At 39.0% G+C, this 26,549-nt stretch overlaps 1 protein-coding gene across 3 annotated transcripts in view; it reads right to left on the bottom strand.

The window, feature by feature from the left end:
- The window catches only part of ARHGEF9 (Cdc42 guanine nucleotide exchange factor 9), a 440,519-nt gene that overhangs the window by 393,648 nt on the left and 20,322 nt on the right, over positions 1 to 26,549 (bottom strand). For all 3 annotated transcript variants that reach the window (XM_081565580.1, XM_081565579.1, XM_081565581.1), the window contains exon 2: positions 5,033 to 6,631. In XM_081565580.1, coding sequence (XP_081421706.1) covers positions 5,033 to 6,571 — 1,539 coding nt within the window. In that variant the 5' untranslated portion in view covers positions 6,572 to 6,631. The remainder of the gene's footprint in view (positions 1 to 5,032; positions 6,632 to 26,549) is intronic.

Genomic DNA, 26,549 nt, shown 5'->3' with positions numbered 1-26,549 from the left:
TGATGACTTCATCCAGATCAACACAAATTAATTACATGGGATTGAATGAACCAATAAATATGCCTTATAATTTTATGATTGTTTTTCTGAAATATACTGGCATTTAATCTTTGTTTTACAGAAAACCTTTCCTCATACTTTATCAATAAAGTGTACTTTTGTAAATAAAGATGAAACATTTATCTTTTTCTCTCTACCTATTCCATCTAGAATTTGGCTTTTCCAGGTGACTCCCCTGTGGACTTGATAGTTTATTGAGAAAATTACAAGTAGTTATGCTAATTGTTCAAATGTATTCTGTCTTGATGTTTTCAAATTATTCATACCTTGTGTCTCTTCCTGCTGCACTATGACAGTTATTAGCTGTATTATTTATATCCTGTCTATTTTATAAGATCACTGTCTCTTGCATTTCCCAATATGTAATCAGGCCTCTGACAAAATTAATGATAGCTAAACATCTTCAGGTAACTGATCATGTATATAACTCTACATAAAATAATTGCAATGCTGAAACTCCAAATATGGGAAGAAGCAACAAACAAAAACATTTCCTGGATCATAACAGACTAATAAAACAGGTGATCCAGAGAATTTTAGATAATCAACATGGCCTATGCTAAAGCTCCAATACTTTGGCCTCCTGATGCAAAGAGCCGACTCATTGGAAAAGACCTTGATGCTGGGAAAGATTGAGGGCAGGAGTAGAAGGGGGTGACAGAGGATGAGATGGTTGGATGTCATCATTGACTCAGTGGACATGAATTTGAGCGAACTCTGGGAGATGGTGAAGGACAATGAAGACTGGTGTGCTTCAGTCCATGGGGTCTCAAAGAGTTGGACATGACTTAGCAACTGAACAACAGGGCCTAACCCAAAATTGATAGGATTAGTGATAGGCACATAGAATGGCCTATCAAAAGAATCCTCACCTGATCTAGGAATGAGCCTTCCTAGAGACTTGGGACAAAATTGGTCATGAGATGCCTCCCAAATGTTGGTTGAATTTATGACCAAGAGGAGGCACTGTAGATAAGGAATGTTACCTGCCACTTCAGTAAAAAAAGAATGTTGAGGCCATAAAGCCACCAGCGATTGCTCTCAGTGGTAATTCATGGTGCAGAAAAATAGAATATGGGTCCTAGGTTGTTAAGATGCACACCAAAGGATTGATTTCAATAAGCCTAGACTCTTGCATCTTCCCATACATAGAAAAGTACTAAAGTCATTAACTTGAGATGCCTGGTTTTTTTGTGATTAGTGGTAACCCTTTATGTTCAACTTCATGTTTCTTTTTTTAGCAAAATTTCCTATATATCCTGACTCCTTCTCCACCTCTTTTGAAGTTCCTCAGAACTATTTCTGGAACTATATTTCTTCATAAGGCCACCAAGTAAAACATAATTCTAAACTTTTAGATTGTGTAAATTTTTCAGTCGACAAGCCAAAAATTTGATAATAGGCATTTTGCCTCCAGCTTCAATATTTTGTTTCTCATAAACCATGCCTCAAGTTCTTTTGTCTATCATATGAAAATAATAATAATGATAATTAGTTTTGCAATCAATTTTATATGGAAAAGCACTCCACAAAGTATAAAGTACTGTACAAATCTAAAGAATGTTTATCTTTCTTCCCCTTTTTCCTTCAATTTGTACTCTACTAATCCTCACTAAAGTGTTAGCTAATGCCAAAGTTGAGGTACAGTCTCTTCTTGTTATATTTTGAAGAATGGAATATTTCCTGCCGTATCAGTAAACAAGGATGCCACAGTCATCAGCCATTGCAGCCCTCCAATGTGAGCTGGTGAGTACAAAGGGAACTCAGGAAGAAGAATATCTGCCATCTAGTAGCCATCAGACTACAATCACTCCCCTTGGTGAGTCATGAGAAACTCAGAATGTGGAAACAGGATACTGGCCCAGATAGCTCAGGTGCATATCAAAGGAATGATTTCAGTGAACCTAGACTCTTGAATCTTCCCACACACAGAAAAGTGCTAAATTACTTAACTTGGGTTATCTGGGTTTCCTTAACATTTTGATGTTCAGACTACCTGCCTTTTTTTGAAAAACTTCTATGTAGCCTGGCTCCTCTCCTCGCCTCCTCAGATTAGTCCACCCAGAAATACTTGAGAAGCTGTCTCCCAGGCTTGAAGTCCTAAAAATTCCCACCAAATAAAACATAACTCTCAAATTCTTAGGTTGTGAATACTTTTTAAGGTAACAATTTGTTTTTTAATAACTAATGCAAATAGCTAACATTTATTGCACCATGACTCTTAGCCAGACACTATTATAAGCAAGCACTTATGTGTATTTATTCATTTCATCTTCCCAAAACCCCTATAAAGCAAGTATTATTATCATCTTCATTTTAAAGACATTCCCTGACTCAGAGGATAGTCGTGTGATTAAATGAGTCCATATGTGTAAGTGCCTGAGCACATAATAAGCACTTTGTAAATGTTAGCTGTAATTACTAATATTAATCCCCTGGTTTTCCTAATACAAAGGGTGAGGCACAGAGAAGTTTCAATTCCCTTGATAAACTCCAAATTAAGGATTCTGAAGAAAGCCCATCCTTACATTCTGATATTATTCCCTTGAAGGTAAACCCCATCATTGTGGGATACAATGATGTGGGGTATAGCCCCAGGCTTGACCACAGCCAAATATGAACCAAAGCAGCTGCAGTTGCCAGAGTCACTCAGCTCTGTAGGGTAGAGAGAATAGATCTCAAAAAATAAAACACCCTGGAGGAAGCAAGCCCAGCAGTTTCCCTAGGAAACACAAAAAGACCTAACCCATTCTTCAAGCAGGGTCTTTCACCTCTATTAGCATATAATGTTCCACTGTAATCACATGGTCTTTGCTACTTAACAATGCACTGCTTTCATATTCATTATGTCAATATAGCCTCACAGTGGACCTGCAAGGTGCCTTTGGGAAGGAAGAAGATTTGGTAGATGCTAAAACCCAAAGGGAGAGGGGGGTTTGTCAGGAGAAATTTGTGGCTGATCCTAGACTAGAACTCTCATATCCCACTTGCCTCCCAGTTTCTGTGTGTCAGGGGAAATCCCGTCCCTGTTGCACTCGGTGTCCCCATCATCTGTAAAACAGAGTGATTGGATCAGATGGTCAACAGGACCCCTGTCCTACACCAATGCTCCCTGGCATTCAGCTTTTCCATTCCACTTTGCTTATTCCCTGCACCTCAATGCCTGTCTGGGCTCTTGTTTACTACTCCAAGGAAAGATAGGCAGCATCTCTGAGCAACCAGCAGAGGGCACAGGAAGCCTGCCAAAGATCTAATCCAAAACAAACCACTGCACAGCAAGAAGTCTCCCACTGGACTCAGAGAAATAGCTGAGAGGAAAGAACTAGAGAATGGCAAAGAGGAAAGATACTCAGGAATTATCTGGTACAAATTTTCTGGATCATATGGAGAAATTGAGGCCCAGAGAGGGGAAATATCTGTCTCAAGTTCACAAACTCAAGGATATAAATGGCACTAGAAGCCAGTTTCCTGACTTCAGACACTTCCTTCAGCAGCCTTAACCAGCTGCAGTACTGTTTTGAATTGTTTTCCTGGCTGGATATTGTTCACAATTATTAATAATTTGCCAAAGTTTAATAATTGCAAGTTACCACTTTGTGGAAATCTGCAATGTTTACTGTGGCTCATTTGATTCCTCATAACAAGTCCCCTTATATAGGGTGTGTTTTGTCCTGTTTCACAGGTGAGAGGGAAAATCCCACTCAAGCCTTTGTGACCCCAAAGCCCGTGCTTTTAAAGAACCTACAAAGTATCTCTGTGTCCAGTCCACACAGCCACTTAGTGAGGTGCTGTGCTCATCTATGACCCTTTTCCTAGTGAGTGGTAACATTAGACATGCAGTCTCCAACTGCAATTATCAGCTAATGGAATCATTAAGTATGTTTGCTTATTTGCTTGTTTGATTGTTGGTCTTAAAACCACGGCAATAAAATTTACTCCTAATAATATTATGCCAATCTTTATATTCTTAAAGCTTACCAAATATGATAAAAATAAAAATAAAATATTTATAAACATATTAATTCCCTTCCAGAAAAAGCAGGCTTATTGCTTTTGTCCTGCTGGGACCCAATTTCTCTCAAAGTATGATTTGAAAGATGACAGGACAGGTTGGAGAACTATCAGGCTAGACTACTCCCATCACCACCTCCAAGAAGAATTTTAATTAACTACCCTTAAAAAACACTTTGCCCTAAAATTATCTGGATAAACTATAGCATATCTGCTTATAAAGACATTCTTAAGTCTCAAAGCCACATAGTCCCTTCTCGTATTTATTCAACACTCCTTCTACTATTTTTAGCACGTTTCTTTTTGTCCATGAATGAGGGCATGGTGAGCACCGGCTTGTCATCACTCAAGTAAAATCCCCGGAATACTATAGACAACTAGACAAAAGCACCAGACTTGGAATCAAAAGTGAAAATTTGAATCCAAATTCTGCCACAATCTATGACTCTGGATAAGTCATTAAATCCCTTTCAGCTTGTCTCTTCACTGGTAAAATGAGGATAATCACTCCATCCTCACAAGGTTACTTTAATTAAATGAAAACAGTGTTATGTGACTGCACCCTGACAGATGTTGGATATAGTGAATGATGGAAGAAGAATGTTATTGGGCTGTTTTCTACCTACATTCTTCAGGCTGAACAACAGCTAAGGAAAATAGGAGACTATGGCTGTCTTGAGCATCATTAAATGACCCTGGTCATTCTGCTGGCATTCCCAGAGCTTCAGTTTTTGTTCAAGGTTGAACTGAGATGTAACTGCAGGCATTCAGCCCAATGAAGGGACAAAAATTGCCCAGTATTTTAGGATGAGTCAATTCCCAGGCAACTGACTGGTGGGAATATTCCTTCTGGGACATTCCTGATGGAAGGTAAGGTTATGGGAAAGGCATGGGAGTTTAACTGGCTTCTAGGGTACTGAATGTTTCAAATGGTGATTTGGAAAGTCAGCTCCCACCTTACCTGAGTACCCAGGACTCCAGTACTGGACTTGCTGGCTTTCCTCTCTGCACCTGCTGTTCTCATATCCAAGTCAGAATCCTGGGGCTGTCCTGCCTGGATGGATGCCCCGGGCCCCTTGCAGGCCTCTGGTTTCTCCATCTCATTGGGCTTCTCTTCTAGCTTCTCCATGACAGCTTTGGTGGTTAACTTGGCACAGGTGCCCAGCTCAGGGGACTGTCCAGCACTGTCATCTTCCTTAAGGACACTGACCACAGTCTCAATGTCTTCGTCAAGTTCCTCTGAGGAGTTCTCCCTGGTGAAGACATGGCCATAATGGCAACTGCACCCATTCTGTGGAGTTGGGTCATCCTGGAGCTCAAAGACAGGTGAGGTGGAGGTTGAGACTAAGGCAGCAGCAGTGCAGGGGTCTTCAAGGGCCTTGCCCAAATTCTTCTTGCCCTCAATGCTCATTTCAAATGTGCATGAGGCTTCTGAGGCCTTGTGGTGACAGTGCTGGCACCTCTCAATGACACTGCCCCACACCATAACCTCAGGAGGCTGGCAGGGAAGGTTGAGTGGGAAGGACGCCTGGGAGGCAGCACCCTCTATGATGAGGGCTTCACTGCCACCACTGATGAAGTAGGTCTTGTCGCGCTGGTGGCTCATCTGCAGCTCTTCCCGGGATAATGCACGCCACTTGCGAGCCACCTCGGCCACATTGCTGAAGAACTTGACAACACTACCAAAAGGCACAGCCTTGTCTCGACGCAGGTGCCTAGGGCTCTCCTCATAGCCCCTTTCCACATTCCCTTCTAAGTTGGAGGACTTAATGGCAGACTCAGGATCCTGGATTCTGGAGTCTCCAGCTGATGTATATGGGGCCTCACAGTCTCCAGGGAATGTATGTTTCAGGTAGCTCCTGGCCCACCTGCCCCTACCAGGCTGCTCAGAGGACTCTTTTTCCCAGTGATCCTCCTCCACTTGGATGCCAAAATCATCAAAGGCCAACACTTTCTGGTTCTTGGGCATCAGTCTTTGCACATCTGCAAGGAAGGGTTCCAGGCCTTCAGTGTGTCCTGAATAGGAATAACGAAAAGGCTTTGAGGCCTCCTGGGCCTTTCTCATCTGGTAAATATGTGACACCTCCTGGGGTTCCTGGACCTTGCTGCTCCTAGGAGTAGTATTCTTGGAAGCCCCAGTCGAAGGCTTCAACCTCTTGAATGACTTCATTCGATCCTTTAATGTGACTTTGGGCTTCAACTCTGATGGTCTGGAAGTGTCTCCTAGTAAAATCATGGACTGAGGTCTCTTCCCCTGACTGGAGGCCCCTTTTCTACGACTCATAAAATTCCAGATCTTGTTGACTTTGATTTTCTTCTTGTTCTGACCATTCTCTTCCCTGGAGCTCAAATCACCTTGGTCACACTGCTCAGACTTCTCCAGCCCTACCTCCCTGGCTAGGCCTTCTACCTCAGGGTGGCCTGGGAAGACCCGAACCAGGTAACCATTGGGCACCAGATCAGAGAGGAAGGTAGTCCGACAGCTGCTGAGAGTCTCCATGGTCACAGCAGGGGATGGGGCCACAAAGGCATAGAGGGAGGGTTGGTGAGTTATTTCCAGCTGACAAGGAGAGAGAGAGAGATAAAGAGAGGGGGAGAGAGAGAGAGAGCGAGATTATGCAAAGCCACAAACAAGGTTCTTTACAAATTTGTCACCATCAAATAAATGATTCATACTTTGTCACCACTGGACCACCAAATTTTTAGGATCTTTGCAAAGCAAAAGTGCATTCATTTGGACCCCACTAATTTAGGATTGAGGATAAGCACACAGCTTATCCTGTGTGCCCAAACACCCTTCAATTCTTATTTAAATGCAAATATACTTGAGAAGGACAAAACTTAACAGCTATTATTATCAGATCTTGATAATTGAGTAAGTACATTAAAAAGTCAAAAAATAAAAAAAACAAGATATCTTACAAGTCTATCACTTTGATCCTCTCATTTTATAGAGAGGCTCTAGAGATCCAGAAAATATACTTATCTTGCCTAAACTACAAAACCAAGGGAGCATCAGGTAAGGAGTCAGTCCACACTTCCCTCTCTCATTTGCTCCTCCATTCACACAGGAAAACAACAGGAGGTGAGTTCACCAGTCAAACACCCACTCAGCACTGACCCCTTAGCTAAGAACTGGACATCACTAAGATTACGGACACATACAGCTACTCATCTGAGATCACATGCTACTGGGAGAGACTTGCAGACACAAACAATTACAATACAGCCTGATAAGTGCTCTAACAGAGGTATCCACAAGGGCAGCAGAAGCTTAGAGGGAAAGAGAGAGGGAACAGTAGAGGAGGTGCCTCTTCAAGGAAGCAAAAAAGAGATTAGGGGCCCCAAGAATGTTTCCCAGAACAGCTGGGACTAGAATTAGAAGCTCGCCCATGATGAAGTCTTTCTCCATTCAGTGCTTTTTGCCCCTCTGCCCTGAACAGACTGGGACAGAATTTGCTAAGAGGGAGAGAGGCAAGAAGGCAGGTTAATATTGAGAGGCTGAAAGGAAAGAAAGGGAAGAAAGGAGAAAGTGGGTGGAGCCCAGAGCTTAAAGACAGTTTCTGCCTTTTTGATGGTTGTCCCAGGTGTCAGGTTACTAGCTCAGGGTCTGTTTGTTCCTCTTCCTCTGGTCTGCAGAGTTAACTTCACTTGACATGAAGTATGTCTTTAATCAGTGTCTTTCCTATACTTATGAGCACAGCCTGTGCAGAATCTGTTTGACTCACAAAATGTTCATTTGATCAGTGAGATTATCTATTTTGGGAAAATGAGACCAAAAAGAGGAAGGGACTTGAAATAACTGACAAAGGATTAATTTCCAAAACATACAAACAGCTCATACAAGTCAATACTAGAAAAACAAACAACCCAATCAAAGTGGGAAAAAGGACCTAAACAGACATTTCTCCAAAGAAGGCATACAGATGGCTAACAAACACATGAGAAGATGCTCAACGTCGCTCATTATTAAAGAAATGCAAATCAAAACTACAATGGGATATCACCTCACACCAGTCAGAATGGCCATCATCAAAAAAGTCTACAAGTAATAAATGCTGGATAGGGTTTAGAGAAAAGGGAACCCTGTTGCACTGTTGGTGGGAATGGAAACTGATACAGCCACTGTGGAAGACAGTATGGATATTCCTTTAAAAACTAGGAATAAAACCACCATATGACCCAGCAATCCCACTGCTAGGCATATACCCTGAGGAAACCAAAATTGAAAAAGACACATGCACTCTAATGTTCATTACAGCACTATTTACAATAGCTAGAACATGGAAGCAACCTAGATGTCCATCAACAGATGAATGGATAAAGAAGCTGTGGTACATATATACAATGGAATATTACTCAGTCATAAAAAGGGACCCATTTGAGTCAGTTCTAATGAAGTGGATGAACTTAGAGCCTATTATACAGAATGAAGTAAGTCAGAAAGAGAAAAACAAATATCATATACTAACACATATATATGGAATCTAGAAAGATGGTACTGATGAAATTATTTGCAGGGCAGCAATGGAGACACAGACATAGAGGACAGATTAATGGACATGAAAGTGGGGAGGAAGGAAAAGGTGGATGTATGGTGACAGTAACATGGAAACTTACATTACCATATGTAAAATAGATAGCCAATGAGAATTTGCTGTATGACTCAGGGAACACAAACTGGGGCTCTGTAACCACCTAGAGGGATGGGATGGGCAGGGAGATGGGTGGGAACTTCAAGAGGGAGGGGACATAGGTATACCTATGGCTGATTCATGTAGCTGTTTGGCAGAAATCAACAAAATTCTGTAAAAAAAAATATCCTTTAATGAATAAAATAAATGAATTTAAAATAAAAAAAAAGAGGAAGAGACTTGACCTAGGTCATATGCCAAGCCAGTGGCAGGCCAAGAATAGAAGCCTAGTCCTCCTGCCTTCCAGGCCAGGAAGTTTCCTTACCTCGGTCCCACATTTCTACCCTCATCCATGAATTCTGTTTCTCCAAGTAGGCTTTCTGTACAACTCAAGATGATAATAACAATAGCTACCACTTATAAGTATGAGGCAGTACATTAAAATGTCTCTTTATTTACTTAGATATCACAACTCTATGAGGTGGTTACAATTGTCATCTGAATCTTAAAGACAGTTCAACCAAGGTGCAGAAAGGTTAAATGATTTACCTAGGTTCTCCACGTGTGCAGAAAGGTTGATTTACCTAGATTCTCCATGTGTATTCCTTATGGACTGTAGCCCACCAAGTTCCTCTGTCCATAGGATTCTCCAGGCAAGAATACTGGAGTGGGTTGCCATGCACTCCTTCAGGGGATCCTCCTGACCCAGGGATCAAACCTGTGTCTCTTATGTCTTCTGGCAGGCAGGTTCTTTACCAGCAGAACCAACTGTGAAACCCCAAGTTCTCCATAGACACTAATAATATATTGGTGATTTGAATCCAGGCAATGTGAACCCACAGGCCATACACTTAACCATTACACTATATTCCCTTTCTAGAACAGGGATTTACACAGAGAGAATGATGGTTCATCACAAGTCTCCCTGCCTGTCTCCTGATTTCCTTTGGCAATATCAGAACAGAATAAGCTTCCTAAAAGGCATCTGGATACATGGCCCAGAGTGGGGCATGGTTGGGAAGGAGGGCAGTAGATGAGGGGAGACGATGACTATTTCTGACAACCCTCCTACAGAAAGCCTTCTCAAACTAGGCAGGTAAACTCGGGACTCTCACTTTCCCCAGTTTTCCATCTTGTCATAACCCTTCCCCTTGAGATTTGCTTCAAGTGCATCACATCTCCAAAAAAAAAAAAAAAAAAAGAAGATTCCCAGAAAAGATCCAGTCTTAGCCTTTAAGTATAACTAAAATTGAAGAGAACTTTGAGATTCCCTAGTCCACCCACTCACTATTTCACAGGATGAAACTAAGGCACAGAAAGTTCAAGTCAAAATGTTCACTGCAGCAACCTAAATGTCCATCAACAGAGGAATGGATAAAGAAGATGTGGTACATATATACAGTGGTAGAAGTGAAAAAGTTAAGTGTTATTTGCTAAGTTGTGTTTGACTCTTTGTGACCCCATGGACTGTAGCCCAACAGGCTCCTCTATCCAAGAAATTCTCCAGGCAAGAATATTGAAGTGGGTAGCCATTACCTTTTCCAGGGGATCTTCTGACCCAGGGGTTGAACCTGGGTGTCCTGCATTGCAGGCACACTCTTTACCATCTGATCCACCAGGGAAGTCCATAATGCTATATTACTCAGACATAAAGCCATTTGCAGAGACATGGATGGACCTAGAGATTGTCATACTGAGTGAATTCTGACAGAGAATGACAAATATATGATATCACTTACATGTATAGTTTTAAAAAGTGGTACAAATGAGCTTATTTACAAAACAAAAATAGTGTCATAAATGTAGAAAACAAACATATGGTTACAAAAGAGGAAAGGGGGTAAGGGGTAAATTGAGAAATTGGTATTGGCATATTGGGCTTCCCAGGTGGTGCTAGTGGTACCTTATCACTATATATAAAACAGATAACTAATAAGAACCTACTATATAGCCCAGGGACCTCTACTCAAAACTCTATAATGACCTATGTGGGAACATAATCTGAAAAAGAGTGGATAACTGATTCATGTTGCTGTACAGCAGAAGCTAACACAACATTGTAAATTAACTATACTCCAATGAAAATCAATTTCAATTTGAAAAAAAGAAAAGAAAAAGTATACCAAGGGCAAAGTACATATTTATGTACCAACCACAGCTGCACAGCTGGAAAGAATACTGGAAACTGTTTATCTGGGCCCCTCATGTTGTAGTAGAGTAACTGAAAATGACAAAGACCAAGGACCTACTCACAGAAAGTAAGTAGTAAATGAGTAAATGAAAGAATAGGGTCAGGCTTCCCAGTATGGTGGCCAGGCCACTGTGCCCCTCTGGTTCTTTCACTGCTTTAGTGTTTGGAGGAAATCCATTGACAAAAGCAAAGACTACAAAGCTGTATTTCCCTATGGGGGCAGATTTAAGAATGGATACAATAAAAATGTATTTTAAAACAACCCAGTTTGTTCTGGGCACTGTTTTATGAGTCTCAGGATATTATTATGATTAATAAAGATATATGAGGTGAACCCTTATTAATAAATCTGATAAGATTCATTGGACGAAAATGACATGAAGGCACAAGTAGAGCCATCATCATAGCACACAACAGGGACCTCCTTTGTCACAAAGCAAACATGCTTCATTCATGCCATAATGGAGCTCTTACCTGAATTTTGATTACCTATTTACATGCCTGACTATCTCATAAGAAATGGAACTTTTCCAGGAAAATACCAATACAAAGTCTTGTTTACCTTGCTATTCTCAGTACTTACCAGGTGCCTAACATACTACTGATGTTCAATAATGAGGTTATAAATCAGGCTGTCAACAAACCGAGGCCCACCACCTGCTCTTGTAAATACAGCTCTATTGGAATACAGCCACACTCATTCATTTACATATTTTTTATGGATGCTTTTGTTCTACAAAAGCAGAATGAGTGGTTTCAATTGAGACTGTATGGCCTTCAAAAGCCTAAAATATTTAGTATATGACCCTTTACAAAGAAAGTTTGTTGACTCCTGCTGTAATATTTTGTGTGTATAGTCCTCTATAGTTCACTTTTACATTCCTGTAAAGTGGGTATCTATGGCTAGATTTTCAGATAATCACAACAGGACTTAGGAGAATGAACTGATTTATATTACTCAGAAGTATTCCACATATCTGGGTAAGATTTAGCAATAGAAACATTTTTTCATTTGCTTAATTAAAGGCCCCTGGCCCCCCAGGCAATGAGTAGCAGAACGAGGACAAAAACACTGGGCATCTGGTGCCAAGTCCAACGCCTATTCTTCTGCACCTAACTACTTTCCTTGAAGTTTTAAGTAGTATAACGAAAGATGATCTATCACTGATTCTTAACTTGTTGCTATTGCATGATATAATAATTGTTTAGACCAATAGTTACTCATTCCCAACCTCACTTGGAACCTTAATACAGTTCTCCTAATTAACAGGCAGCCTTATAATCAGCTTTCTGTGCCATGTAAGTTTTGTCAGCATTAATGAACTATGGCTAACATAGTAAGAGTAATAATAACTAATACGTCTTTAGCACTTACTCTGAACCAAGCATGGGGCTAAGCACTATTTTATATGTATCATCTCACCACTCCTCATCACACAGCTAATAAATATTATGAATCTCTTTCAAGTGGGAAAAGAAAGCTCAGAGTAGAGAGATGGCGTGCCCAAGGTTACACTTAGAGCCAGGATGTGACCCAAGTTTGTTTGATGCCAGAGTCAGTGTTTTTCAATCATCATTCACACTGCTTCTTTAAGTATAACACAGTGTCTGGCACATCATATCCCTCAATTAGCAATTCCTAGGATTATGTTTTATAACAGTATCTACCATTTATTGAATGCTTATGCATTTTAAGTTGAATCTTCACAACTGCACAATGAGGTTGGTACTATTATTACGTCCATTTTGCAAGAGAAGAAACTGAGGTGCAGAAAGACTAAGAAGCTAGCAGATAGTTGGAACTATCAATGTACTTTGTACACTAGGGAAAGTGGGGATTGAGAGTCAGGCCTGGAAGAAATCTGTAAAACCACCTGGTAGTTCATAATCCCCCCAACTCCAGACAGAATGATATAGAGGAAAGTGAGTAGCTTTGGGGGTTAGTAAGACCTGAGAGAATAATGCCCACTTTCCTTCAAATGGTTGTGATAGTGATGAACTGCCTTCTAAATCTTTCACTTTCTGTAGAAAAATAAATAGGGCAGTTCACTACGTGGAGAAGAGCCACAGGCAACTGATGCTTTAAAGCCTCCTTAAAAAGGTGATAATAGCAGTGATGAATTTCTTCCTTGGGATTCACATTACTCAGACCACTCAACTTTGCTCTTGCTAAGGAGAGGTAAAAAGCAGATTCCTCTAATTCTAATATTTCATTTAAAATCTTAGCATTACAGGCATAAGACATCTAACCCAGCCCTGTCACTTTCTCATTGGGCATAATCCTGTGCATGTAACGTTCAATTTTCAAGCCTCAGTCTCTGTATCTACAAAATGGGGAGAAAGACATCCCCCTCAGTAGGATGGTATAAAGACATGTCAAAAGTCTCCAGTATAACAATTTATGTTATATATATATATATATATATATATATATATATATATATATATATATATATATATATATATACCAGAATGGAAACTCCACTTATCATAAACTGGAAGTGAATGGAGAACCTGGACCATTTTCAGAAATGGCAACAGCACACTTTGATACACAGTCTCTGAGGTACTTCCCTGATAAGCAGCATTCTCAGCAGATGAATTGTCTTATCTTAAGGAGAAGAGAAAACTGGAGTCTGAAACCACAGGAGAACAGAAAGACTGACCCCTCAGCCTGAAGAATGGCTAAAAACATAGACCTACTGGGAAAACCAGAGGAAATATGGCCAAAGACCTCCAACAAACAAGGGAGGCATATCTAAAAGGTTCTAGTTGCAGATAGTTGATTTGACCATCTTTTTTTTTTTCAAATTCACTTAATTTAAACAAACAAACAAAAACTGCAAAACAGTTCACATATTTCTCCTATCCACCACCTCCTACCTCTGGCAATCACCAATATGATTCCTCTGCATGTATATATATATATATATATATTTCCTGTGTGTGTATATATGTGTGTATATATATATATAGAGAGAGAGCATATATATATATATATATATATACACACACACATATATATGTATATATATATGTACACACATATGTATATATGTGTATATATATACATATATATACACATTCATTTATATACACAAATTCATATATATATATGTATGTGTATATATATATATATACACACATATATGCACACACACACATATATATCAATGTGTTCTTCTAGTACTTTTATGATTCCAGTTCTTACATTCAAGTCTTTAATCCATTTTGAATTAATTTTTCAATATGGTATAGGATAGTGGTCCATTTTCATTGTTTTTCATGTGACTGTTCAATTTCTCCAACACCATTTCTTGAAGAGACTATCCTTGCTCCATTGTATATTGCTGGGTCCTTTGTCATAAAATGTTGCTGTGGTTCAGTCACTAAGTTGTGCCCAACTCTTTGCAATCCCATTAACTGCAGCAAGCCATGCTTCCCTGTTCTTCGCTATTTCCTGGAGTTTGCTCAAACTTATCTCCCTTGAGTCAGCGATGCCATCCAACCATCTAATCCTCTGTCACCCATTTCTCCTCCTGCCCTCAGTCTTTCCTAGCATCAGGGTCTTTTCCAGTGTCAGTTCTTCACATCAGGTGGCCAAAGTATTGGAGCTTCAGCTTCAGCATCAGTCCTTCCAGTGAATATTCAAGATTGATTTCCTTTAGGAATGACTGGTTTGATCTACTTGCTGTTCAAAGGAATCTCAAGAGTCTTCTTCAGGATCACAATTTTTTAAATTAATTTATTTATTTTAATTGGAGGCTAATTACTTTACAATATTGTAGTGGTTTTTTCCATGCATTGACATGAATCAGCCATGGGTGTACATGTGTTCCCCATCCTGAACTCCCCTCCCACCTCCCTCCCCATCCCATCCCTCAAGGTCATCCCAGTGCACCAGCCCTGAGCACCCTGTCTCATGCATCGAACCTGGTCTGGCAATCTATTTCACCTATTGTAATATACATGTTTCAATGCTATTCTCTCAGATCATCCCACCGTCGCCTTCTCCCACAGTGTCTAAAAATCTGTTCTTTACATCTGTGTCTCTTTTGCTGTCTCGCATATAGGGTCATCGTTACCATCTTTCTAAATTCCATATATATGCATTCGTATACTGTATTAGTGTTTTTCTTTCTGGCTTACTTCACTCTGTATAATATGCTCTGGTTTCATCCACCTCATTAGAATTGATTCAAATGCATTCTTTTTAATAGCTGAGTAATATTCCATTGTGTATATGTACCACAGCTTCCTTATCCATTCATCTGCTGATGGACATCTAGGTTGCTTCCATGTCTTGCCTATTGTAAACAGTGCTGCGATGAACATTGGGGTACACGTGTCTCTTTCAAGTCTGGTTTCCTCGGTGTGTATGCCCAGCAGTGGGATTGCTGGGTCGTATGGCAGTTCTATTTCCAGTTTTTTGAGGAATCTCCACACTGTTCTCCATAGTGGCTGTACTAGTTTGCATTCCCACCCACAGTGCAAGAGGGTTCCCTTTTCTCCACACCCTCTCCAGCATTTATTGTTTGTAGACTTTTTCATAGCAGCCAATCTGACTGGGGTGAGATCGTACCTCATTGTGGTTTTGATTTGCATTTTTCTGATAATGAGTGATGTTGAGCATCTTTTCATGTGTTTGTTTGCCATCTGTATATCTTCTCTGGAGAAATGTCTGTTTAGTTCTTTGGCCCATTTTTTGATTGGGTCGTTTATTTTCCTGGAATTGAGCTGCAGGAGCTGCTTGTATATTTTTGAGATTAATTTTTTGTCACTTGCTTCATTTGCTATTATTTTCTCCCATTCTGAAGGCTGTCTTTTCACCTTGCTTATAGTTTTCTTCGTTGTGCAAAAGCTTTTAAGATTAATTAGGTCCCATTTTTTTTTTTTTTGCTTTTATTTCCATTGCTCTGGGAGGTGGGTCATAGAGGATCCTGCTGTGATTTATGTCCAAGAGTGTTTTGCCTGATGGGCAAGACTGAGTGAGGTGGCAATCCTGTCTGCTGATGATTGGGTTTGTATCTTTGTTTGTTTGTGGTTTAGATGAGGTGTCCTGCACAGGGTGCAACTGGTGGTAGGTGGTGCCAGATCTTGTATTCAACTGGTTTCCTTTGAGGAAGTTCTCACTATTTGATGCTCGCTGGGGTTAGTTCTCTGGTAGTCTAGGGTCTTGGAGTCAGTGCTCCCACTCCAAAGGCTCAGGGTTTGATCTCTGGTCAGGGACGAAAATTCCACAAGTGGTTTGTTATGGCATTAAGGAAGAGTAAAACAAATACACATATACATACACACCCACGAGCAAAGTGAAAACAGTCCAACAAAAATAGAGTATGGTAGATTGATCCAGTGAACAAAGGAAATCAAAATTATATTTATCAGTTAAGAACAAAACGAACTGAAACACAAGCTGGAAAACAAAACTAAAGCAAGGTGCCAATTGGAGAATAAAGCAATGAAAACAAAACTAACAAATATGTTGAGAGGAAAGGAAAGAAAGAAAGAATAGATATGCAAAGTTAAATAGAGGTAGATGAAGAAGATTTATATACATTAAGGATTACCTAAAAGGAGAAAAGAACAGTAGGAAAGGCAAACGAAAGGATAAATGTAGGAAAAATATAATAGGTTTTAAAAAATTAAAATTTAAAATTATAAAAAAAAGAAAAGAGAAAAAATGGAAGAAGAAAGAAAAAAGAGGGAAAAAAAAGGAAAACTCCACAAAACTGATGCAGAGGCAGAGGTTTATAACAACAATAGAAAATGTGACTGAATATACACATATACATCCATAAGCAAAATCAAAACAGTCCAACAAAACTTAAGTACAACAGATTGACCTGACAAACGAAAACAAAAATTATATCTACCAGAACAAAACTAATTAAAGCACAAACTAGAAAACAAAACTAAAGCAAGATGCCAATTGTGGAATAAAGCAATGAAAATAAAACTAACAAATATGATGAGAGGAAAGGAAAGAAAGAATAGATATGCAAAGTTAAATAGAGGTAGGTAAAGAAGATTTATTACATTAAAGATTAACTAAAAGGGGAAAAGAACAGTAAGAAAAGCAAGCAAAGGAATAAATGTAGAAAAATAATAATAGGTGTAAAAAATTAAAAATTAAAACTAAAAAAGAGAAAAGAAAAAAGAAAACTCCACAGAACTGCAAAAGCCCAACGTAGAGGCAGAGGTTTATGACAATAATAAAAAATGTGACTGAGGAAAAAAAAAGCTCAAAAGCTTAATTGGATTTCTTGGTGCCAATAAAATGAACAACTACAACACAGGGGGATAAAAAGGAAAAAAGAAGAAAAAAAGTCTAAAAGAGTCTACAGAACAAGTCAAAAGATAAGAATAATAAATGTTTTTCTCAAGTCACTGCTATCAGTGTCCTTTCCCATGCTGGGAATCACAGTCCACTTTACCTCCCTAGGATGCCCTCCAACACTGTCTTGATCTCTGGAACTGCTGTGGGGGCAGCTCATATTCTAATCTTGTCCTGCTCCTGTGTGTTCTTGCCCCCAGTGTCCACAGCTATCAGAACTAGTGCATTTTCTTTTGTGGGAGCTTTCAATGTCCTTTTATATATTCCATAGACACAGAGTCTGCCTAGTTGCTTATGTGGATTTAATCTGCAGCTTGCACAGCTGTTGGGAAGGTTTGGGGTCTTCTTCCTCAGCCACACTGCCCCTGGGTTTCAACTGTGGTTTTATTTCCACCTCTGCATGTGGGTCATTCACTGGGGTTAGCTCCTGAGGCTACCCTGAAGGGCTCTCGGGTTTGCCCCTGTGAGAGCCGGGTGCAGAGGTGGTGCAGCTGCTTGGGTCACATGGGTTCTGGCAGCACCAGGTACTCAGGGGGGTTGGCGGCTAGGGCAGCAGTTAATACAGTGCTCTAGAAGAGTATGGCAGCCAGTATGATCCAATACACTCCAGTATTCTTGCCTGGAGAATCCCCTCTCTGACAGAGAAGCCTGGCATGCCACTGTGCACAGGGTCGCAAAGAGTCGGACAGGACCGAAGTGACCATGCAAGCATAAACACAAGACTTTTTTTTTCTTTTTCTTTTTTGCCTGTGGCAGCTCTGCCCTAGTGAGAGTTGATCATGAAGGTGGTGCAGCTGCTTGGCTTGCGGGGACCCTGGAGGCGCCAATTTTGCAGGGACACAGACTACCTCTGTGGCAGACGTTATGGCCCTGTCAGTCTTTTTTCAAGCTTGTTGTAGCTGGTGATCAGAAGGCCTCTTTGTCCAGTCTTTCTGCATAGCTCCACCTGTTCAGGCACTTGGTCTTTTGTTTCTTTAGTCAAATTTATTCCTAGATATTTTATTATTTTTGCTGCAACGGTGAATGAGATTGCTTCCTTAATTTCTCTAATTTTTCATTGCTAGTGTATAGGAATGCAAGTGATTTCTGTGTATTTATTTTATATCCTGCAACTTTACTATATTTCTTGATAAGCTCTACTAATTTTCTTGCAGCATAATTAGGATTTACTATGTAGAGAATCATGTCATCTGCAAACAGGGTGAGTTTTACTTCTTCTTTTCTAATCTGGATTCCTTTCATTTCTTTTTCTTCTCTGGTTGCTGTGGCAAGGACATCCAAAACTATGCTGAATAGTAGTGGTGAGATTGGGAACCTTTGTCTTGTTCCTGATTTTAGAGGAAATGCTTTCAATATTTTGCCATTTAGGATAATGTTTGCTTTGGGTTTGTTCTCTGTGGCTTTTATTATGTTGAGGTTTGTTCCTTCTGTGGCTACCTTCTGGAGAGTTTTTATCATAAATTGGTGTTGTATTTTGTCAAAGGCCTTCTCTGAATCTATTGAAATAATCATATGATTTTTATCTTTCAGTTTGTTAATATGGTGTATCACATTGATTGATTTGTGAAAATTGAAGACTCCTTGCATCCCTGGGATAAAGCCCACTTGGTCATGATGCATGATCTTTTAAATATGGTATTGGATTCTGTTTGCTAGAATTTTGTTAAGGAGTTTTGCCTCTATGTTCATGAGTGATATTGGTCTTATGTTTTCTATTTTGGGTGGCATCTTTGTCTGATTTTGATATCAGGGTTCACCTGGCCTTGTACAATGAGTTTGGGAGTTTTTCTCTCCTCTACAATTCTCTGAAGAGTTTGATCAGGATAGGTGCTATCTCTTCTCTAAATTTTTGGTAGAATTCACCTGTGAAGCCATCTGGTCCTGGGTTTTGGTTTGTTGGAAAATGTTTTATTATAGTTTTGATTTCTGTGCTTGTGATTGGTCTGTTCAAGTTTTCTATTTCTTCTGGGTTCATTTTTGGAAGGTTATGCTTTTCTAGGAATTTGTCCATTTATTCCAAGTTGTCCATTTTATTGCCATATAGTTGGTCATAGTAGTCTCTTATGATCATTTGTATTTCTGTGTTATCTATTGTAATTTCTTCATTTTCATTTTATTGATTTGAGTCATCCCTTTTTTTCTTGATGAGTCTGGCTAACAGTTTGTCTATTTTATTTATCTTCTCAAAGAACTAGCTTTTAGTTTTATTGATCTTTGCTATAGTCTGCTTCATTTTTTTTTCATTTATTTCTGCTCTTATTTTTATGATATCTTTTCTTCTACTAACTTTGAGATATTTTTGTTATTCTTTTTCTAGTTGATTTAGATGGAAAGTTAGGTTGCTTATTTGATGTTTCTCTTCTTCCTTGAGGTAGGCTTGTATTGCTATAAACTTCCCTGTTAGCACTGCTTTTTACTGAATCCTGTAGGTTTCAGGTTGTTGTGCTTTCATTATCATTTGTTTCTATGCATATTTTGATTTTTTTTATTTCTTTGGTGATCTATTGGTTATTCAGAAGCATGTTGTTTAGCCTCCATATTTTTTGTTTTTGTAGTTTTTTTCCCTGTGGTTGATATCTAATCTTATGTCTTTGTGATCAGAAAAGATGCTTAAAAGGATTTCAATTTTTTAAAATTTACCAAGGCTAGATTTGTGGCCCAGGATGTAATCTATTCTGGAGAATGTTCCATGTGCACTTGAGGTAAAAGTGAAATACATTGCTTTTGGATGAAATGCTCTGTAGATATCAACTAGCTCTAACGGCTTCAATATATCATTTAAACCTTGTGTTTCCTTTTTAATTTTGTCTGGATGATCTGTCCATTGGTGTGAGTGGAGTATTAAAGTCCCCTACTATTTTTGTCTTTCTGTCAATTTCTCCTTTCATATTTGTTACCATTTGCCTTATGTATCTAGGTGCTCCTATGTTGGATATATATATTTATAATTTTTATATCTATTTTGGGGGATAGATCACTTGATCACTATGTAGTGTCCTTCTAATTTGTCTCTTATAATGTATCTCTTATAATTTGTCTCTAAAGTGTCTCTTATAATGGTCTTTATTTTAAAGTCTATTTTATCTGATATGGGTATTACTATTCCCACTTTCGTTTGGTCTCCATTTACAGGCAATTTCTTTTTCCAGCCCCTCATTTTCAGTTTGTATGTGTCCCTATGTTTGAGATGGGTCTCTTGTAAACAGCATATATAGGGGTCTTCCTTTTGTATCCATTCAGCCAGTCTTTGTCTTTTGGTTTGAGCATTTAACCCATTTATGTTTAAGCTAATTATTGATAAGTATGACCCCATTACCATTTACTATATTGTTTTGGATATATTCTTACAAAACTTTTGTTTCCTGTCTAGAGAAGGTCTGATAGCATTTGTTGAGGAGCTGGTTTGGTGGTGCTGAATTCTCTTAGCTTTTGCTTGTTTGTAAAGCATTTAATTTCTCCTTTAAATGTGAATGAGTTCCTTGTTGGGTAGAATAATCTTGGTTGTAGGTTTTTCCATTTCATCACTTTAAGTACATCCTACCATTCCCTTCTGGCATGCAGAGTTTCTGTTGAAAGATCAGCTGTTATCCTCATGAGGGTCCCCTTGAATGTTATTTGTTGCTCTTCCCTTCTGCTTTTAATATTTGCTCTTTTTGTTTGATCTTTGTTAGTTTCATTAACATGTGTCTCAGCATGCTTCACCTTGAGTTTATCCTGTATGGGACTCTCTGGGCTTCTTGGACTTGGGTGGCTATGTCCTTTCCCATTTTATGAAAGTTTTCAACTATTATCTTCTCAAATATTTTCTCATGCCATTTCTTTTTGCCTTCTTTTCCTGGGACACCTATGATTTGAATGTTGGGGCATGTAACATGGTTTCAAAGGTCTCTGAGGCTGACCTCATTTCTTCATATTCTTTGTTTTTTTCTTTTTTCCACTCTGTCTCATTTATTTCCACCATTTTATCTTCCAGCACATTTATCCTTTCTTCTGCCTCAGTTACTGTACTGTTGGTTTCCTCCAGAGTGTTTTTAATCTCAGTTATTGCATTGTTAATTACTGATTGACTGTTCTTTATTTCTTTTAGGTCCTTGCTGAATATCTCTTGCATATTCTCAATCCGTGTCTCTAGTTTATTTATCTGTAAATTCATTTTGTTTTCAATATTTTGGATCATCTTTACCATCATTATTCTGAATTCTTTTTCAGGTAGACTCTATCTTCTCCTTGTTTGTTTGGTTTGGTGGGTTTTTCTCATGTTCCTTCACCTGCTAGATATTTCTCTGCCTTTTCATTTTGTTTAGATTGCTGTGTTTGGGGTCTCCTTTCTGCAGGCTGGAGGGTTGTAATTCCATTTAATTGTGGAGTCTGCTCCCTGTGGGTGTGTTTGGACCAGTGGCTTGTGAAGGTTTCCTCCTTGGAGGAGCTTGTGTCTGTGTTCTGGTGGATGGGGCTGGATCTTGTCACTCTGGAGGGCAATGCAGTGTCCAGTAGTACGTTTTGGGGTGTCTGTTGGTTTGGTATGGCTTTGAGCAGCCTGCCTTTTAATGTTCAGGGTTGTGTTACTGTTTTGCTGGAGGATTAGTGTAGGGTGTTTTGTACTGGAGCTTTCTGGCTCTTGGGTGGAGCTTGGTCTCAGTGTATGTATTGAGGTTTTTTGGTGGGCTTTCATCCATTAATGTTCCCTGGGGTCAGGAGTTCTGTGTTGGTCAAAGATCTGGAGTTGAGCCTCCAACCTCTGGGTTTTGGTCCCCTTCTTACAGTAGAACCAAGACTTTTCTGTCCACACAGCACAGAAGACAAAATCCCTAGGCCAAGGGTGAAACAACTCTCCACAGACAGGAATACCCAAAGAGATTCATAGAGTTATACAGAGATGAAAAGAGGAAGGAGGGAGATAGAGGTGACCAGAAAGAGAAAAGAGAGAGTCAAAAGAGAAGAGAGCAATCAAGCCAGTAATCAAATCTCTCATCTTGAAGAGATTATTTGTCTTTCTGTGTATCTGGGGTCCTCAGCCAGCGTTCAGAACTCTTTTTGTGGAAGTTGTTCCACTTGAAGATTATCTTTTGATGTATTTATGGGGGAGAAAGTGGTCTCCCCATCCTATTTTTCCACCATCTTGGGACCACCCTTCTTTGATTTCTGTACCTACCACATTATAATAATCAAATGCCCAATTTTCAACAAAAAACACAAGTCACACAAAGAAACAGGAAAACATGGTTAATTCAGAAGAACAAAGTAACTTGACAGAAATCATGTCAAAGGAGGTCCAGACATCACATTTACTGGAAAAACACCTTAAAACAATTGTCTTAAATATACTCAAAGAGCTAAAGGAAAACATAGACAAAGAACTGAAGGAAATCAAGAAAATGATACATGAACCAAATAATAATATCAAAAAATGATAAAAAGAAATTAAATTAATATGAGAACTGAAAAGTACAATAACTGAAATGAAAAATTCACCAAAAGTGACAAAGATAAAGTTTTTGCAGGAAGAAGAATCAGCAAACACAAAGATATGATAACAGAAATAATCAAATTTGAAGAGCAGAAAGAAAAACAAATGAAGAAAAGTAAACAGACTAAGGGACTTGTGGATCAAGATATATCAAGCCCAACATATGCATTATGGGAATCCTAGAAGAGAGAGGAAAAGGGGGAGAAAGAATATTTGAAATAATGCATGCCTGAAAAATCCAAAATTTGTTGAAAGTCATGAATTTACAAGAAGCTCAAAAAACTCCACATGGGAATAAATTCAGGGACCTGCAAAGAGCAACAAAGAGACTGTTGAAAGTCAAGACAAGGGAAATCAACTTATGAACAAGAGGTCCTCAATGCAAATATAAATCAATTTCTCACCAGAAATATTGCAGGCAAAAGGCAACGGTTGATAAGAGGTGCTGAGAGGAAAAAAAATTACTTGTCACCTTAAAATTTTATTTCCAGGAAAAACAGTCCTCTATGAATGAAGAAATTAAGACATTATCAGATAAACAAAGTCTAGGGGAGACCATTACCTCTAGACCTGCCTTCCAAGACAAGCTGAAGAGAATCTTTTAGGTTGAAATGAAAGGGCACTAAACGGTATTAACTCCAAGCCCTGTGAAGATATAACAATCTCTGACATAGGCAAAAATAAAAACTAATATCATAGTAATTTTGTTTTGTAACTCTGATATATCTTCTACATAATTAAAACATAATAGCATAAAACAATTTTAGATCTATGTTTTGGGCACATACTTATAAAGGTACAATTTGTCACACTGATAGCATAGAAGGTGCAGAGTTGTATAGGAGTAGAGTTTTTGCATGTGATTGAAAATTAGTTGGTGGCAATCCATATTAGATTATTATAACTTTAGGATATTATATATAATCCCCATGATAACCACAAAGAAAATACCTATAGAATATACACAAAAGGAAATGAGAAGTCATCAAAGCATGTCATTACAAAAATCAGTTAAACACAAAATCAGATAGTAATGGAGAAAACAAGGGTCAAAAAAGCTACAAGAAAATTAGAAAACAAAGAGCAAGTTGCAGAAGTAAGTCCTTCCTTTTCAGTGAATGTGAAAGTGAAAGTCGCTCAGTCATGTCCGACTCTTTGCGACCCCATGGTCTGTACAATCAATAGAATTCTCCAGGCCAGAATACTGGAGTGGGTAGTTGTTCCCTTCCCCAGGGGATCTTCCCAATCCAGGGATTGAACCCAGGTCTCCCACATTGTAGGCAGATTCTTTACCAGCTGAGCCACCAGGGAAGCCCTTCAGTAGTTACATCAAATGTAAATGGATTAAACTCTCCAATCAAAGGCAGAGATTGGCAGAACAGATTTTTAAAAAACATGGCACAAATACATGCCATCTAAAGGAAACTCTAGAATTTAAAGACACAAATAGATTAAAACTAAAAGAATGGAAAAATACTCCATTCAAATAATAACCAAGACAGAGATGGACTGATTACACTAGTATGACAAAATATTCTTATAGATGAATTGTGCCCCCCTCCAAAGCAAATTTGTGTTGAAACTCTCAACCCCAATGTTTGGAGATAAAGCCTGTAAGAATATTAAAAAGGTTAAGTGAAGTCATAGGGTGGAGCCTTAATCTGATGAGACTAGGGTCCTTATAAAAAAGGAAGAAACAGCAGGGACCACACTCTCTCTTAATGTACAGAGTAAAGGCCATGAAGGACGCAGCAAGAGGGCAGTCATCTACAAGCCAGGAAGAGAGTTCTCACAGAAACCAGCCCTAGTGGCATCTTGGTATTGGACTTCTAGCCTCCAGAACTGTGAGAAAATCATTTTTTCCTCAAGACACCAATCTATGGTATTTTGTTATAGTAACCTGAGTTAATAGATACCTTAAAAAACTGCTACAAAAGACAAAGAACATTACATATTGATTTAAATGATCAATTTCCCTCAAATATATAATACCTATAAATGCATATGTGCAAATATCACAGGTTTCACAATATATGAAGCGAATAGCAAATTGAAATGAAGGGTGAAATAACAGTCATACATTAATAGTTAGAGACTTCAATATTTTGGTTTCATTAATGGATACAACAACTAGATATAAGATCAGTAAGGAATAGATGATTGAGCAACAAATCAGTTGGACATTACAGACATATAGAGAATATTCTACCCAATGACAGTGCAATAAATACTTTATTCAAGTGGACATTCTCCAGGACAGCCAATGATAGTAGGCCACAAAACAAACCTTACAGGGACTAAAAAGTTTTGAAAGATTGAAACTATACAAATTATCTCTTCTGATCACAATAGAAGGAAACTAGAAAATATTAACAGAAAAAAAAAAGAAATTCATAAATATGTGGAAATTAAGCAATACACTCTTAAAAAAACCTTCAAAGAGGAAATTAGAAAACACTCTGAGAAAAATGAAAAAGAAAACACAATTTATGTGACACAATTAAAAAGTACTGAGAGAAATTTATAGCTGTAAATTCATATACCAAAAAAGAAGGTCTCAAATCAATAATTAAACTATACATATAAAAGGAGCTTGAAAAACAAAAAGCAAAATTAATGCTAGCAGGAGAAATAAATAGATAAATACTGGGGCAGAGAAGAACAAAAGACAAAATTGAAAATAAGAAAATTTTTAAAATTCTTTGAAATATCAAAGAAAATTGACAAATCTTTGGATATATTTACCAAGAAAAATAAGAGAAGAGATCAAGATGACAGAATAGGAGAAAGCAGAGTTCACCTTTCGCTATGAACACATGAAAAATGCATCAATATGTGGATCAATTCTCACTGAAATTAAGCTGGAGACTGGCAGAAAGACACACAACCAAGGCTGTAAGAAAGATCCACAGAAAGTCAAATAGGATGAAAACAGAAGTGATCATGTCAGTACCTGCAGCCCTAAGATGGGCACAGAAGAGAAGGTGGATTACATGAGCTTGGAGATCCTCCCTGTGGAATGAACAGTTTGAATCACATATTGGGCCCCTTAGATCTATGGTCCACACAGGGAAGATGAATCCGCTTAGCCGTTTTGAAAACCAATGGTACTAAGGGCAGATCTGTAAGAAACCTAGACTCTGTTCAGAAAGAATGCTCACACACTTGCTTACTCCAGAAACAAGGAAGAGTAAGTAGATTAAAACTACCCAGGACTCCAGCCTGGTTCTCTCAACTGCCCTAGCATGTACCTCAACTCGAGCCCAGTGCCTTCTGCCACCCTAAGTATTCCATGGCACAATTAAACACTAGGGAAAATTAGCCACAGCCAGGAAGAGTGCATAGTTTAAGCGATCAAAGCCAGCTCAGACCTGCCATCGCAACTGAGCAAGGCAAAGGCAGTCATCACTGGAGCTCATGGAGGCAGCAGATTTAGAGTGGTCTGGAACTCTGGTGCCAGGACTGCCTTAGCAACACCCTGACTGCTACCATGTGCTGGCTCCAGCCCCACTTGCTCTGGCCCTGATCCGTTCTACGGCGTGGGTTCCAATGCTGGGAGGAGAGAGAGCACTTATTTAGAAGGAACAGAACTAGTTTAGACCCAACTCTCAAGGATTCTGCTCTAGCAACTTGGGCCTCAATCCCACTCTCAAATAGGGTGGTGTTGACCATTGAGCAAAGGAGAAGACCCAGCTCACATTTGATTCTGGCTCTAGACACTCCATCTCCAGCCTCATCTCCTACCAATGTGACAACTGCCATGACAACATTGGGGGAAGATACAACTCATGCTCACATAAAATCCAGTTCTCCCACCAAAATCACTGGGCACACACAGACTGTATAGGATGC

Source organism: Giraffa tippelskirchi, chromosome X, assembly GCF_054371585.1.
Source record: "Giraffa tippelskirchi isolate mGirTip1 chromosome X, T2T-mGirTip1v1.2.pri, whole genome shotgun sequence".
Taxonomy (NCBI): domain Eukaryota; kingdom Metazoa; phylum Chordata; class Mammalia; order Artiodactyla; family Giraffidae; genus Giraffa; species Giraffa tippelskirchi.
Note: the sequence above shows the minus strand (reverse complement) of the source record. Positions and strands in the feature narration are given on the sequence as shown.